The sequence below is a fragment of the Podarcis bocagei genome, assembly GCF_964188305.1.
Source record: "Podarcis bocagei genome assembly, chromosome: 17".
Classification (NCBI taxonomy): domain Eukaryota; kingdom Metazoa; phylum Chordata; class Lepidosauria; order Squamata; family Lacertidae; genus Podarcis; species Podarcis bocagei.
This window is the reverse complement of record NC_138143.1, coordinates 16108569-16124492: the sequence shown is the minus strand read 5'-3', so window position 1 is coordinate 16124492 and position 15924 is coordinate 16108569. Positions and strand designations below refer to the sequence as shown.

Here is a 15924-nt window from a genome sequence, read left to right as displayed (position 1 = left end):
ACACGGCTACCTACCTATATCTTACTTTACAGTAAGTCTCAATGGACCCAGTGTGACTTCCTTCTTAGCAGATATGCATAGGGTCAGGCTTTAAGAGTTCTTTTGAAGGTTTTGAGAGTGTTTGCCATCAAATTTTGTGTTGGGTGACAAAATAGGATACATCCACAATCTCTCTAGAAACAGCCTCTACGATAATGGGTGTGTTTGACTAAATGCAATGGTCATTGAAGTAGCTCTGGGAGAAGGGGGGATTCAAAGCTACTGAAAGTTGGATAAACCTTTTATCTTGAATGCTACAAAAAATGATTGCCTCTGCTAAGATATCTAGCCAAATATATGATTGGTCTTTAGTAACATTAACAGCTAAACTGGGTTTTTTTTATTGCTTAGCACAAATTAGAGATACTATGCTTGCACCCAAAACTTGTCTGAAACCTCCCCTGAGAGGTCAACAAGGGGTATTTAATAAATAAATAACTCATGATAAGCGGGAGAGGGGGGAATCTGAAGAGTTGCTGATTCTGTGAATTGTAAAATCTCTGCTTGCATTAGCCAGGTTGAAGTAATACAAATATACAGAGCATTTTTCTGGCTCACGTTGCTTCACTGACTGATTTAGGTCATTTTGGAAAGAAACGCTAGCAAAGAATGCTTAAATAAACAAACACTTGAATCAAGCAATTTTCTTGATTCCTCCCCCCCCCCTTCTCCCTTTTCAAAGGAGAAAGAACAGTTGGCTAGGTCTGCATATGTGCATAAAGTCAGAAGAAATGTTGAACAACAGGCAGTTTTTTGTGAGAGGAGAAAATATATTTCATACACTAAAACACATGGCGCTTTGTCCTCTTCAACTTGTCCCTCAATAACACATAGTTGAAGAATCTCTAGTAATAATGTCATGAGCTACTTCAGTTGATGTGTTTGCTTCTGGATGGAGAGACACAATCTTTTCTACTTCTTCAGGACAGTCCCAAAGAGGGATTCATACCCAATGGTTGCCTCTGCAAAACAGATTGTGCAAATTTTCGCGTTAAACCAAGAAAACTAGTCTAACCAATGTCACTAGTGCAATGAAAGGAGTGTGTGTGTCTTTGTGCAGTGCCCACTTTCGACTCCCTTAAAACTGCCGTCTGATTTCTGCCTATGACCACGTTATATATAGACTCGGTTGAGTTCCCCATGTTGAGAATACAAAACCACTTCCAAACTTGAGAGGAGGTGGAGTTGCAGGCTTCACGCCCTCTCTACGTGCGCAGGGGCTGGCTCTCAGCCTCCGCGCAATTGAGGGGATCCCTGGCCGGGTCATCCCCTGGCCAGCCAATCAGCAGGCCTGGGGGGGGGCATGGCTTGCGCGGCCAGGTATCTCCCTCTTTTGCCGCCTCAGTTCATTGGGTTTCCCTCCCTCCCACCCTTTAGGTTTTCCTTTTGACCTTGCTATGGACCTCGGTTGGTCGCCATTAAAGGGCCTGGTAGGAATTTTTTCCACTTGGCAAATTGGCACCAGCCACTTGGTTTTTCACCTACCTCGTAGCAAATCATCACAACTTCCTCGGCATTGGGGGTTAGGCATTGGTAGGGGTATTGTCATGTAGATGAAGGGGGAGGAAGTGCCATCACCTCCCCGGAATATTGAAGGGTAGTCCAGTAAAGGATTCCGGGGAGCGTGCCCCTGTCCGAAGCCTATGGAGGTGAGGGCCTAAGGCACGCCCCCGAGCAGTGAACCCCCGGGGGAGTTCCTAGTTGATGTGCATCAGCAGGACTCCCCCTACTGGTGGTTAACCCTTCCCGGTCTTCAAGCAATCGGGCTGAAGCCGGATAGTCAGTTAGGACCAATGCCTAAGCCAATACCGCTCATTCCTGTAACCAATAAAGTTGTGGCCATTTTTGGCTCATTAACCTAAATATTGGTGTCATGTGTCTTTATTTCCACTGGGGGGAGACGGGAACTCGCCACGCAATTATTAGCCCATTTGCAAGTGACCACCTGCCCTTCTTCTCTTTCTCCTTAGGACTGCCCTCCAGAAGCAGGTGATTTTCGTACCCAGCAATGTTCGGCGCACAACGACGTCAAGTACCAGGGGCAGTTTTACGAATGGCTCCCTGTATCGAATGATCCTGACAACCCATGCTCCTTAAAGTGCCAGGCCAAAGGGACAAGCTTTGTTGTGGAATTGGCTCCTAAAGTGCTGGATGGGACCCGATGCTACACTGAATCGCTAGATATGTGCATTAGCGGCTTGTGCCAAGTAAGGACAATACTCTTTTTTTTGCTGATTTTCACACACCCCACACATCCTTTTTCTGTGTCTTTTGTCTTTTTGTGTGTCTCGTGTTTTAATCTCTTCCCTCTCCTCCGTGGTGCTTGCTCCTACAGTCTTCTTTAAAGTGTGTGTTCATTTTCAGAGTCACTTACATATTTGCTTCTGAAATTCATTTTATCAACAGTATGGTTCCCCCCCCCCAGTTTCTTTTAAGTTTGTGCCAGCTCTTCCTGTTGAAACTGCCTGAAAAGGTAACCCTTTCAAGGCAGTCCTTTCAGGTTTTTCATTCCCATTCCCTTTTAATTTTTAATTCCTTTTTATTAGAGATTTTATTGTGTTACAAAACAAACCAGCTGTGAAAAGCTCATATAGCATCTCCTATATAGCATTTTTTGTTTAGAGTCTTTTTCACAATTTGTTTATGTTTTGTATGAGGCACTATCATTCTAGATATCATGCCGCTCATGGGGGAAGATAGGAGAAAGATGGAAAGGTGACGTTCTTTCGTTGTGTTGCATAGCGTTTGTATAGACTATTGGGTCAGCATTATGTGAGCAGGCCTTTTATTCATACCTTTATTAAATGTTTATTGGCATTGCGAGAGATTAGAGGGTCCGGTGCCTGGTTGGTTGAGTTCAGTTGGTTGCACTGTGGTTCCTTGTTTGTTTGTGTGAGAGAGTGGGGGGCTGTTGAATTCCCATTTCCGAACATGTAGGTAATTTATCAATTTAGAGATACTGCTATTCAAAATACTTAGTTGTGTACCCAACTACAGTCGTACCTTGGTTTTCAAACAGCTTAGTTCTCAAATGTTTTGGCTCCCGAACGCCGCAAACCCAGAAGTGACTGTTCTGGTTTGCAAACCGAAATCTGATGGGGCTTCCGTGGCTTCCAATTGGCTGCAGGACCTTCCTGCAGGCAATTGGAAGCCACACTTTGATATCCAAATGTTTTGGAAATTGAAAGGACTTCCGGAATAGATTCCATTCAACTTCCAAGGTATGACTGTACAGTCTACTGAGAATAGACCCATTGAAATGAATGGAGCTAAGTTAGCCATGTCTATGTCCTACACTTGAGTAGGACCCTGGTAGAGACACATGCCTGACTGGCATGTTCTCTCCCTCCTGGCCGTTCGTTCAGGAGCTTCAAAAGCTTTCTTCAGCCCAAACATCACAGCGACCGATGCCAACAGACATCGACATACAAAGGGATCCGCAGAGTCTTTGCAGCTTGCTAAACAGACCTCAGCTACTCAGCATTTTGGCTAATCTACTTTATTTACACACGGAGCACTGCAACCTGGCTCTCTCTCTCTCTCTAGCATCAGACAGCAAAGAGAAAAAGGACAAAGGACAATAGTCCCACTTCACTGAACACAGTAACACAAACATCCTGTCTCCGTCACTTTCCACTCTGTGGAGTCAAAACATACACCATCATGTGAAAGACAACAATCCCATGACTGCAATCATGGAGCAGGAATTCTAAGTCTATTCACTTCAGCAGGTCTACTCTGAGGACAACTAACATTGGATACAACCTATTCTTTCCGTAATGAACAATGCACTCATTCCAGCTCCATTCAGTTCTATGGTCATGCCCTTGATATCAGTGTTCTATGTTATGGATTAGACACAACAGGCAAAGTCTGAAAGACTGAAACATATTCTATGGTCTCAAACAGTCCAATGGGCACATGGAGCTACAAAAAAGCTGGGGCTTCCAATACGGTGGTACCTCAGGTTACAGACCCTTCAGGTTACAGACGCTTTAGGTTACAGACTCAGAAATAGTACCTTGGATCAATAACTTTGCTTCAGGATGAGAATAGAAATCGCACGGTGGCAGCAGGAGGCCCCATTAGCTAAAGTGGTACCTCAGGTTAAGAACAGTTTCGGGTTACGAGTAGACCTCCAGAACAAATTAAGTTCTTAACCTGAGGTACCACTGTATTCTTGTCAGTATTAGCAACAGCTATGTGTTTCTCCAGAATGGAAAGGCCCTGCGATTGTTAGGATTTGTATGTCTGTTAGAGTTTCATAATATTAGAGCGACTGACTGCCCCTCAATGGGGAAGTCTAACAGAGCCCCCATCTTGCGTGAGCTGAAGATGGGGTGTGGGCTCCGTTAGACATCTCAATTGAGGGTTGCAGGTTCATCTATAATAATAATAAATAATAATAATAATAATAATAATAATAATAATAATAATAATAATAATAATTTATTATTTATACCCCGCCCAACAGAACACTAAAATACAATAACCTATTAAACATTAAAAGCTTCCCTAAACAGGGCTGCCTTCAGATGTCTTCTATTAATTTCAAAATGCTGAAAGCTTTTCTGTGCCACCAGGCTTGTGTCACAGTTATCCAGTGATTTGTGGGCTTGTTGTATAGAACAATTCCGTTAAAGAAGGGAGAATGCAGGCCTGCTGCCACTTTACTGATAAGCCCCGATACTTGATTTTTTAAAATACAAAACAAACCTTCTTCTCCTCTTCAACCCCTGTTCAGCTCCATCACCCCCATGAAAATGGGCAGCCATTTCTAACACAGCATTGGCTAATGCCAGCATAGCCAATCTGAGTACAAGTGATGCAATTCAACATTAGCAGCGTCAGTTTCAGAAATGTTATGCTTGTGAGCTCTCAGAGACATCCAGCTGTCCACTGCTGGAAAAAAACCAAAGCTGAACTGGAACCAGCCATTGTCTGACCCAACAAGACAATACGTAAGTTCTTATGTGTTTAAATAATACATGCATTTAACACATTATATGTTTATAATGATACATAAAAAAATCACTTCATCTAAACCTCTGGCTCCTAAAGCTTTGGGGTCAAATATGAATCCAGACTGACTCACTGAATTAAAACAAAAACAAAAAAAGGATGCAAGCATTTCTGAACTTTACTGTCGTTCCAAATCCAAGTTTCACAGCTCTCCCCATCCATAATCCCATATAATTCCTGACATTTTATTAGCATTTGAACTGAATTTCCTTTCTGTATCTTATGGTTGTTTTTCCCCTAGCGCTCTTTCTCTTCAGTGTTGCGTTCTGACCTGGCCCACGTCTTTATTGTTGAGGGAGATGTTTAAGCTAAATGGAATGTGATATAAAGCACATAGCTTCACTTATCTCAGCTCTGTAATTAACTGAAACAGGGACATGTCTCTTTATTTCATCAGAGGACACAATGGTCTTTCTGAGAAGTGAGCTTAGTCGAGTCAGAAGACCTTGCTGTTGGCTGTTTCTCAGTTTATTAATAAGCGACTCCAGGGGACAATGTGTTTAATTCCCCCCACCCCCTCGCTAGTTGGCTAAAGTGCTTGAGCTCAGGACAAGATGTGGATTTGGAGCATTCTTGAGTCAACTAACAATCTGTTTGCCAGATCATATTGGACTAAGGCTGGATTGTGTTTTAAGGTCCAAGTTCAGGACACACCTATGTGAGAAAGCCTTCCAGTGCTAATAGATAACATCCACCATTGAAGCATGTGTTCCTTGTTTTCACACACTTGGATATAGGGAGAAATGGAGCACAGCACTGACAATTATATTGTTATTTAATATTCTTGTTGTTCTTGTATGTTAAAACCCAAATGCCCCCTGGCTTCTTCGTCTCTGTAAGTTTCCATCAGGCATGCAGGACATTGAGGAATTACCAGAGAGAAGATGGATCACACCCAAACTGCAAAATGATTCCCAAATCTGGACTCACTTGCTGCCCAGAACTAGCATAACAATTTGGTTTCAAAAGGAGCCCTTTTTGTCACTGCACAGCTGTGTCAGAGCAGGATACCATTGCACTTGATGTAAAGGAAGATCAGAATCCTTTCCAGATCATTTACACAACATCTTATGTTGTGGGCCAGCACAATTCTAATTCTAAGAACACTGTTGTGCCTTGTAGAGGCGAATTGTCCATGAAACACAATACAGTGGTACCTCGGGTTAAGTACTTAATTCGTTCCGGAGGTCCATACTTAACCTGAAACTGTTCTTAACCTGAAGCACCACTTTAGCTAATGGGGTCTCCTGCTGCCGCCGTGCTGCCGAAGCACGATTTCTGTTCTCATCCTGAAGCAAAGTTCTTAACCTGAAGCACTATTTCTGGGTTAGCAGAGTCTGTAACCTGAAGCGTATGTAACCCGAGGTACCACTGTAGAGGTAGAAGACTCTACTTTGCTTGAGGTCACATGATTGAAACTCAGTCGCTCTGGTGGCAAAAGTCTCAGACTACCACCCATAATTAACTCGGCAGTATGCTTGAAGTGAAATTAATCTATTCAGCCAGGACTACATCAGTGGATGGTGCCCATAATCTGCATGCAGAAGACCTACACTGAACCCATGTTTCTTGCTCAAGGAAGTGAAGCAGAGCTGGCGAAACTCACATCATGCAGTTTCTTGGATGTGTAGTTCAAGTACGACATCCAAGAAACATGGCAGTGTACTGCTAGTCCGTAGCTCTGAATGGCACCACCCTTGTGTCTTGAAGGTTAGCTGGGTAAAGTCAGCAGCACTTTTGATGCATTTAAACCTCTTTGTCTGAAAACAACCTAAGTGCCTGTAATCACTGTTTCTTGTTGAACACTGTCCAGCATTGCATCATTTACCCTTGGCCTATATTTGCAAAAACCTCCCAGAGCATGTACTTTTGCATGGAGATTTAAAAAAAATGCAATCTGTAAACATCTTGTATATTAAGCATGAGTCCAAGACAACTCTCAAAGCAGACCATATATCTGTCAACAAATATGTTGATATTACCACCAGCAATGACACAATATGTATCGTCTCCAAGGGAGTCAGGGGTCTGTTGTTAAGGATGTGCTTGCTTGGCGCCTAAGTTACTCCAAACCCCAAGAAAGTAAGACGTCCTATAAATGCTAGTGTGTTCTCAGAGCTGCAGCAAACTAGGACTGCCACATTGCCGGCTCCCTTTTAATAGGGAAAGAGATGTTGAACCTTACCTCACAATTTTGAATTGTTTAGTTTTAAGTTGTGAAACAGATACAAAACGTTCTACAAGGGAGCTATAAATCTGCCCAGCTGGGATTGCATTTCAGTTGCAGAATCAACTAAGCTTTACTCCATTAATTGGAATTAATGAACATGAGTACAATAGAGTTACTCTGAGTAAAAGTTAGTTGAAAACCAGCATGATTTTTTAGTGCAGGATGTGGCAAGTTCTTAGAACAGAGCCTACACAGGGAGACCTTTTCTATGTGATTGAGAATCCTGTGAAAAATAAGATCTCTAGTCATGTGTTTGGATATAGCTATGGTCAGACCTTCTGGTGAATTTAAGTAGGCTGGAGAAAGGGACAAGTAAAGGGTTATCCTATTACACGGAACATCTATTATTCTATTACTGAACATCTATATATTTCCATGTATAAGCCAAGGTTTTTTTAATTATAAAATAATGTTTAAAATTGTGGGTCATCTTATACACCAATTGTGGGTCGTCTTATACACCAATAGTACAGAGGAGGGAACGGGTGATTGGTTGCAGCCGCGAGCAGGAGATTGTCATTGGCAATTGGGCGAGTGATTTGTGGCAGCAGCGAGGGCTGCTATCGATTGGCTGGCGTGCGGGAATAGGGCGGGCGATTGGTGGCAGCTGGCGGCAAGTGGGCAGACGATTGGTGGCTTCGGCGACACGGGCAATATTGTCATTATTGGTCAGGCAGTCAGCGATTTTCGGCAATCCCCCCTGAAGAAAGCTCAACAACTCTTGGAAATCTCCCCCCATTTTCTTAATTTTGAGTCCAAAAAATAGGGGGCATCTTATGCACATGGACGTGTTATACACAGAAAAATATGATAATCCCAAATGAAGGCTTTGTAGTGTGGCTTCCAGGTCGCTTGTAACTCCATGCTTCTACTGAGCTAACACTCTCTTCTCCTGAACTTTCTGGAACAGTACAGTGGTACCTCGGGTTAAGTACTTAATTCATTCCGGAGGTCCATTCTTAACCTGAAACTGTTCTTAACCTGAAGCACCACTTTAGCTAATGGGGCCTCCTACTGCTGCCGTGCCACCGGAGCACTATTTCTGTTCTCACCCTGAAGCAAAGTTCTTAACCCGAGGTACTACTTCTGGGTTAGCGGAGTCTGTAGCCTGAAGCGTATGTAACCTGAAGCGTATGCAACCCAAGGTACCACTGTAGTTCCCAAAGTGGGTGGTAGCACACCCGGGGGATGCTGGAGGTGTAAATGACTATCAGATTTTGAAAAGGTGGTATCACTGCATCAAGTTAATCAGTTTTGTTGAACTAATTAAACTAAATAGTTTTGATTGGATTTTGATAAACATGCAGTTAATTGTTAATTGTGGTGAATTTTTTTGTGTGTGTTGTTATCTTCCTGAAGGCAGCCCTGTTTAGGGAAGCTTTTAATGTTTAACAGACCACTGTATTTTAATATTCTGTTGGAAGCCTCCCAGAGTGGCTGGGGAAACCCAGCCAGATGGGCGGGATATAAATAATAAATTATAATTATAATTATAATTATTCCTTTGTGGGTTGTGCAAACTGCTATTCAGAATAATGCTTTCGGTAAGGTAGGGTAGGGGGCACTAGGCGTCCAATGATGGAACCAAGGGGTGGTGACCAAAAAAAAGGTTTGAAAATCGCTGTTCTAGACCCTCTTTCTGGCTTACGTTCAAAGAGGGCCTTCTCGGTGGTGGTGCCCGCCCCGTGGAACGCCCTCCCATCAGATGTCAAGGAAATAAACAACTATCTGACTTTTAGAAGACATCTGAAGGCAACCCTGTTTAGGGAAGTTTTTAATGTTTGATGTTCTGTTTTTAATCTGTTGGGAAACCCAGCCAGATGGGTGGGGTATAAATAATAATAATAATAATAATAATTATTATTATTATTATTATTATTATATCCTCCACCCTCCTAACCCCAATGTTAATATACTTCATTTTTGCAGCTCCCATTGTGACACTTCTGTACCCTTTGGCATGAATCTGATTTCTGCTAAGTGTGCCACAATTTCCTCTATTCTGCCTCACCGGCTCATCGTTTGCCCTAGTTTTTACTGAGATAGTGAATCCCTCTGTTTTCCACCATTTTAAACTGTATGGACAGCTCCACCATACTCGTCCCTTCCTTCCCATATAGAAAGCTAGATGTCAGGAAGAAAGTAAGACTGGAAGTCTTCCTCCTGTTTTTTTACATCAATTAAACATTCAACCCTGTGATCACAGACCTATCATCACCATGTCAGTGAGAAGTGAACCTTTGCTTCCAGGATTCCCTCTCCTAACATCAGACTTTGACACTTCCCTATATTCCCTGCCGGCTGGTGGGGTCACTGGGTTGAGCTCTGGTTCCTATCACAGTGACAAAGGTAGGAGAAAACACAGAAAGAGAGGTGGGGGGTGGAGACCATCATTCCTGTGCAGCTACTTTATTTTGTTGGGTACATTCATAACTTCAAAACAGTTTCATCTCCACCCCACCCTGCCAAAGTAGATGATGAGATTCATTTAAAATTCCACTAGCTTTTATATACAGTGGTACCTCAGATTAAGTACTTAATTCGTTCCAGAGGTCCATACTTAACCTGAAACTGTTCTTAACCTGAAGCACCACTTTAGCTAATGGGGCCTCCTGCTGCCACCGCACTGCCGGAGCACGATTTCTGTTCTCATCCTGAAGCAAAGTTCTTAACCTGAAGCACTATTTCTGGGTTAGCGGAGTCTGTAATCTGAAGCGTATGTAACCTGAAGCGTATGTAACCCGAGGTACCACTGTACAGTCTATTCAGCTGACTGTGCCCCCAAATACCCCAGTAATAAGATCATTAAGTTTGCAGATGATACAACGGTGGTTGGTTTAATCATGACTGGAGAGGGGAAGGTGGCCTATAGGAAGGAAGTTGAGCAATTGGGGGAGTGGTGCAGGGAAAACAACTTACTCCTTAACTTAAAGAAAACAAAAGAGATTATTGTGGACTTTAGGAAATGTAAATTGAATATTCAGCCACTTATTATTGAGGGGAAGTGCGTGGAACAGGTCTCGGTGTTTCGATTTCTGGGAATGGAGTTGAGAGATGACCTAACCTGGGGAGAAAACAGCAAAGACCTGATGATGAGAGCACAGCAGAGGTTATATTTTCTGAGAATCCTCCAGAAAAATCACCTCTCAAAGGACCTGTTGATGACATTATACCATTGTACTGTTGAGAGTGTATTAACTTATGGTCTGTGTGTGTGGTTTGGGAGCTGCACGGTCAGGGAAAAAACAAGACTGTCCAAGGTTGTAAAGACTGCGGAGTATCAGATGGGGTATCAGAGTTTCTAGGGGGCTAAACAGGCTGGGATAGCTGGGATAGCAGGCTTGTTGGTTTTTGAATGTCTGATGTAGATTTTTTCAATTTTGTTGCTCTGTATGGGACAATGACAATAAAGATTATCGTACACTAGCAAGCAATTTAAGCTAGCAAATTATACAAAAAACAACAACCTGAGAGCAAGTTATTATGTATTTTCAGTATCAAGGGAAGTTTGGAAGTGTGGTGTATGATTCTATTGTGGTTAGCACCTTTCAGATGACTGAACAAAGACATTGGATTCTTATCTCATTATACATGACTAAGCCATTTCTCACCTTCCCTCCCCTTGCCTTTTCCTGTAAGACCTATTACAGTCGTTAAGAGTCGTCAACAGGCTCATCTCAGCTATCTGCCAATCTCCCATTCCCACCACCCTTCTGAGTAATACCCCTCCCCACCTTCTCACTATATAGAAGGATCTGGCAACTTCTGTTTCAGTGTATCTGAAGAAGTGTGCATGCACACGAAAGCTCATACCAAGAACTAACTTAGTTGGTCTTTAAGGTGCTACAGGAAGGAATTTTTTTATTTTGAAAGTAGGAAAGGTTACCCTCTGCATTTTGTGTTTTTCATGAATCCAGCATAGAAAGACGTGTGCTTGAACTCCTGCCTAACTAGGTTGTTTCTTTGTTACATAGCTTGGGTCATGCTTCGTATGTGTCTTCTGTCTGCAGCTTATCCTCCAAGGATAATCATACAAAGACTAAGAGCTGGCTTACTTCCTCAGTGCATCATTAAGATTGCATTTGCAAGCTCTGTCTGTTTGGGACCCCTTCGGGATGACAACATAAGTGAAATTTATACGACTCTTTTAATCCATATTTGTTTGATGTTGTTCGTGATGCAGGGATGCAAGTAGCTGAGTGACATATTTATGAGGCTTTGTGCAATTGTAAGTTCTCGTGGCAAAGCCCTTTTGCTTTACGTATGACCACCCACCAGCTTAGCATAAAATCAACACAGACTTCTGGCTACATTCAGAAGAGGGGAAGCCAGCTTTTTGTGTGGTGTTTTGGAGTCAGAAGCAGCTGTCCTTGGAAATGCTGGCTCTGCAGCAGGATGGGTAGATGGCATGTTGAAAATGCACTGTGCTTCATCAGTGTTGGCATGAGAAATAATATCCACTTACTGGTGGCAATTTCACACTTCATTTTTTAAACTGCGCTTTTGGAAGAAAAAAAATCATGACATTATCTCTATAAACAGAAAAAAAGTTTATTCAGTACAGCAGTGGGTTTCAACCAGTGTGCTGTGGCACCCTGGGGTGCTTTGAATCATGGCCATGGGTACTGCGGGCAACAAGGGCTTCCATCCCTCTTTCCTTCCCTCTCTCCTCTGACGCCATTTCACATCTCTGCCTAACTGTTTGTTGCAGCAGTTCTGGCTACAAGCTCCCCAGGTGAATGGTGCCTCTGGGGCTGTCCAGGGGGGTGTTTCCCAAGCCCCTGTGGGGCAGTGTGAGGAGGCACCTCTATTTGTTCCCCGACATTATAATACCAGTTCTTAATAAAAATTAATATAGCTTTGCAGGTGACAAAACTTACCCAAGACAAGATGTCTGGTGATAAACCTTTCCCATACATGTCCACAGTTGTCAGATCTGTGTGGCTTTCCATTTCACTGTTTAATTTCACCTCCTTTATTCTGAAGCAGAACAGAAGGTTTCGCCACCTTTCTGCTAGTGGTGAAATTTGATGCTGGGAGCTTAGTTATGGAAGAGACTACTATCCTTTGATGCCTTCTGCCCCATACCTGTGCTTTTCCATACACTACTAAAACCATCCCTTTACCAGGGCGGGCTGGGTGGGTGGGTGTGTTCCCCATTGCCCCAATCATGCATATTTTCTTTTTCTGACCTGGGGTAGGGGGCAGCCAGAAGAATATCAGTGGTGAAAGGGTTGGTCTGTAAAATCACTTATTGAGGAATCAGATAGTTCCAACTGGAGCACCATATTTTGTCCACACCTGAAGAACTTGCAAGCTCTTCCTCCTGCTGTAGTGTTTATCCTGTTTGGTTCCTTTGGCTTGGAATCTCTGTGTCCCCTCAAGTTGACTGGAGTTTCAAAAGAATGGCACATTCTTTGCCCTTCAGTGAGGAGGGAAAGGGTGCGTTGTGAAAGCCCATCCAGATGGCCTGAGCCATAGTTTTAATTGCAGTGCTGCTGATTCTCAATTGCATTCCTAGGTCTAAGAACAGAAAATGGTTTGCCAGCTCTTCATGGGTGAGACATAATTGGTACCCTCAGATTTCTGATTTACTAACCACCTGTGACATTTTCCTTGTGAACTGAGGGAGAAGCACAGCCATAATATTCCTAATCAACTTCAGAAATTGAAACATTAGCTGGAGGCACCATGCCTGGGAAGCTTAACCTTCCCCACACACCCTGTCTTTTTGAAAGGCTGAGTTTTCTTTTTTACAGAACAAAGCTCCGTAAGAATAAATGAACCCACAAATAATTTAGCTATCTGGGAAGTAGTGCAGAGGTTTAGGGTGGGGAGTTACAAGAGCCCAGCATGAAAGAAGAAGCAATAGGGGGACCCAAATGAGGCCCCTGAAGACTTGAGGTGGGCAAATGTCTCCATCTTCAAAAAGGGAAGAAAAGACTCAGGTATCTACCGTATTTTTCGCTCCATAAGATGCACCAGACCATAAGGTGCAACTAGTTTTGGGAGGAGAACAAGAAAAAAAATATTCTGAATCCCAGAAGCCAGAACAGCAAGTGGGATCGCTGCATGAAGCGGGAGGAGGGGAGGACAGGTGCGTTGCTGAAGGGGCACTGTGCAGTTCTCCTTCTCTACGCAGCGTCCCTTCAGTGAAGCGGGAGGAGAAACAGAAGGGGCTCTGTTCCTCCTCCCGCTTCACTGAAGGGGCGCTGCACAGTTCTCCCTCTCTGCGCAGTGCCATTCGCTCCATCAGACGCACTCACATTTCCCCTTAGTTTTTAGGAGGAAAAAAGTGGACTTCCGGAGGCGGCGCGCTCAGCAATGGCGGCCCTCTTCAGTTGCTGAAGAGGGGCTCCGCGGAAAAGGGTCGTGCGCTGCGGCACAGCGACGACCCATCCAGACAAACCACGGGTAGAGTGAGCTCGTGGCCGTGGGGTTCGGCGGGCACCAGAAGCGACCTCGGATACGCAGAAGAGACCCCGTAAGGGGTATCGGAACGTGGAGGGGGTAGCGGTGCTGTGAATCCATCGCTCTTTCCGCGGAAGCGAAGCCGCGCGGCTGCTGCTGATTAGCGCTGACCTTTCTTCCTTCAACAACTGAATTGAAACAACTTACTCGTGAGTAAGAAATCTAAAGTTTTATTTGGAATTAATTTGGTGAAATTCGGCTGAAAGCGGGAGACGCTAAAAAGGAAGTCAGTCTTCCGGCTCTGCTTAAAGTGTCAAGCAAAGACTTTTCTAAAGCGGAAGCATCGAAAGGAGCTTAAAAGAAGTTGGAATTTACTTTGCAAACTTGATCTAGACTGCTCAAATCTTAAAAAAAAAGTTATAACAGCTTCGTAAGTGGATTAAAACTGTGGTCTCTCTTCTTCCCCACCTGTGGATTACAAAGTTTCGAAACCCGGCTCCCGATCTGCTTGGATATAAGTTGTATCGGACTGCGGTAACTGTATATAAAACACAAAACTAGATCGGGCTACTTTGTATCTGGAAAAGAAAAGGGAACTGTTGCATGCACCTTCGTTAAGAACTATTATTCTCTGCAGTTAAAATTGAATGGAAGATCCCCCTGTTTTGGGTGTTATTTAACTTTTATTTTTTCTTTCTCCTTCTTTGTGGGAATTTAATGGTGGAAACTCTTTATCCTTCTCTCCTAAATTTGTTTTTGGGAGCTCCCCCTACTGGATTATAGAACTAATAGTCTCTGAGAACTGCCGGTTTTTTTTTCTGGATGTTTACTCTCTCTGGATTGTTTCCCATGGGATTTACAATTTGACCTTGATCCTGGGACAGCTGTGGAATGAGTGGCGCACCAAAAACAAGGGCTGCAAAGAAAGCAAAACAATCTGAACTTGTGCAAACAACTTTGCCTGGACAGCTACGCAGATCGTCTGTTCCAATTGTGACAGGTCTGCAAGAAGGACAAATTATACAACCACCCTTAGGGGAGATGGCTGCTGGAGGGATAGATCCTGTTTCTAAAGAAATATTGGAACAACTGGCAGCATTGAATAAGAAAGCTGACGAACAGGCAGCTAGATTTGATGAACAATCTGCTAAATTTGATCAGGTGACAGCTTCCATTAATAAATTGACAGACCAGGTCACTAAAAATACACAGGCAATAAGCAATATTGAAAAGGCCACAACAGAAAACCGAAAATTAGTTGAAGAAGTAAATACAAAAACAGACGAAAACAAAAAGAGGATAGAGGAATTAAGAGGGGAGGTGAGGCCACTGAGTAGACAGGTAACTGAACAGCAAGCGTACCTGTCCCTGGCAGAATTGAAAAACAGGGAAAATAATCTCAGATTGAGAAATATTCCAGAATCCGAAAAAGAGGACTTGATTGGCTTTTTGACAACAGAAATCTCCAAATTTTGGGGATTGACAGAAGAGAAGGACTTTAAAATAGTCACCGCTTTTAGACTAGGAAGAGTGGTCAAGAAGGATAAACCAAGAGATTGCTTGATCATTTTGAGATCAAAGCAAGAAAAAGACAACATACTCGGCCTACATTTTAAAAATTCTTTGGTGATACAGGGAAAGACGGCAGAAATCTTCAGAGATATACCAAAACAGCTTTTGGATTTAAGAACCACGTATAAAGACCTAGCAAGCCTATTGAGAAACAATAAAATCCCTTATAGGTGGGAATTCCCTCAAGGACTATCTTTTACCTTGAAAGAGAGGAAGGTAAGAATTAGAACAGCGGAGGAGCAAGAAAAGTTTTTAAACGATCACGGGGAGGACCTTCGGAAAGGAGTAGCAGGAGCCTAGCCACCTCCTCCGTTTGGTGTTAACCCGGTTCCACCTCCAGGTGAAGAAGACAAAGGAGATACCCCTACTGACAAATAAATTGATCCAGGATGTCTCTGCAGTTACTTAGTTGGAACATAAATGGCGCAAATTCTCCCGAAAAAAGGAAGAAGATTTTTCACATTTTAAGAAAAGAGCAATTGGACGTTATTTGTCTTCAAGAAACGCATGTGACCAGGCTCCACAGGAGAGTGTTAATTAATAAGAAACTAGGCCAAGAGTTTATTTCATCAGACAAGGTTAAAAAAAGAGGAGTAGTGATTTATGCAAAGGAGAACCTGGCACCAAAATTGGTATTTAAAGATGAACAA

General features: G+C 43.1%; 1 protein-coding gene across 2 annotated transcripts in view; it reads left to right on the top strand.

Moving 5' to 3' along the window:
* The window catches only part of ADAMTSL1 (ADAMTS like 1), a 505954-nt gene that overhangs the window by 288134 nt on the left and 201896 nt on the right, over positions 1 to 15924 (top strand). For both annotated transcript variants that reach the window (XM_081176059.1, XM_081176060.1), the window contains one exon: positions 2010 to 2246. In XM_081176059.1, coding sequence (XP_081032185.1) covers positions 2010 to 2246 — 237 coding nt within the window. The remainder of the gene's footprint in view (positions 1 to 2009; positions 2247 to 15924) is intronic.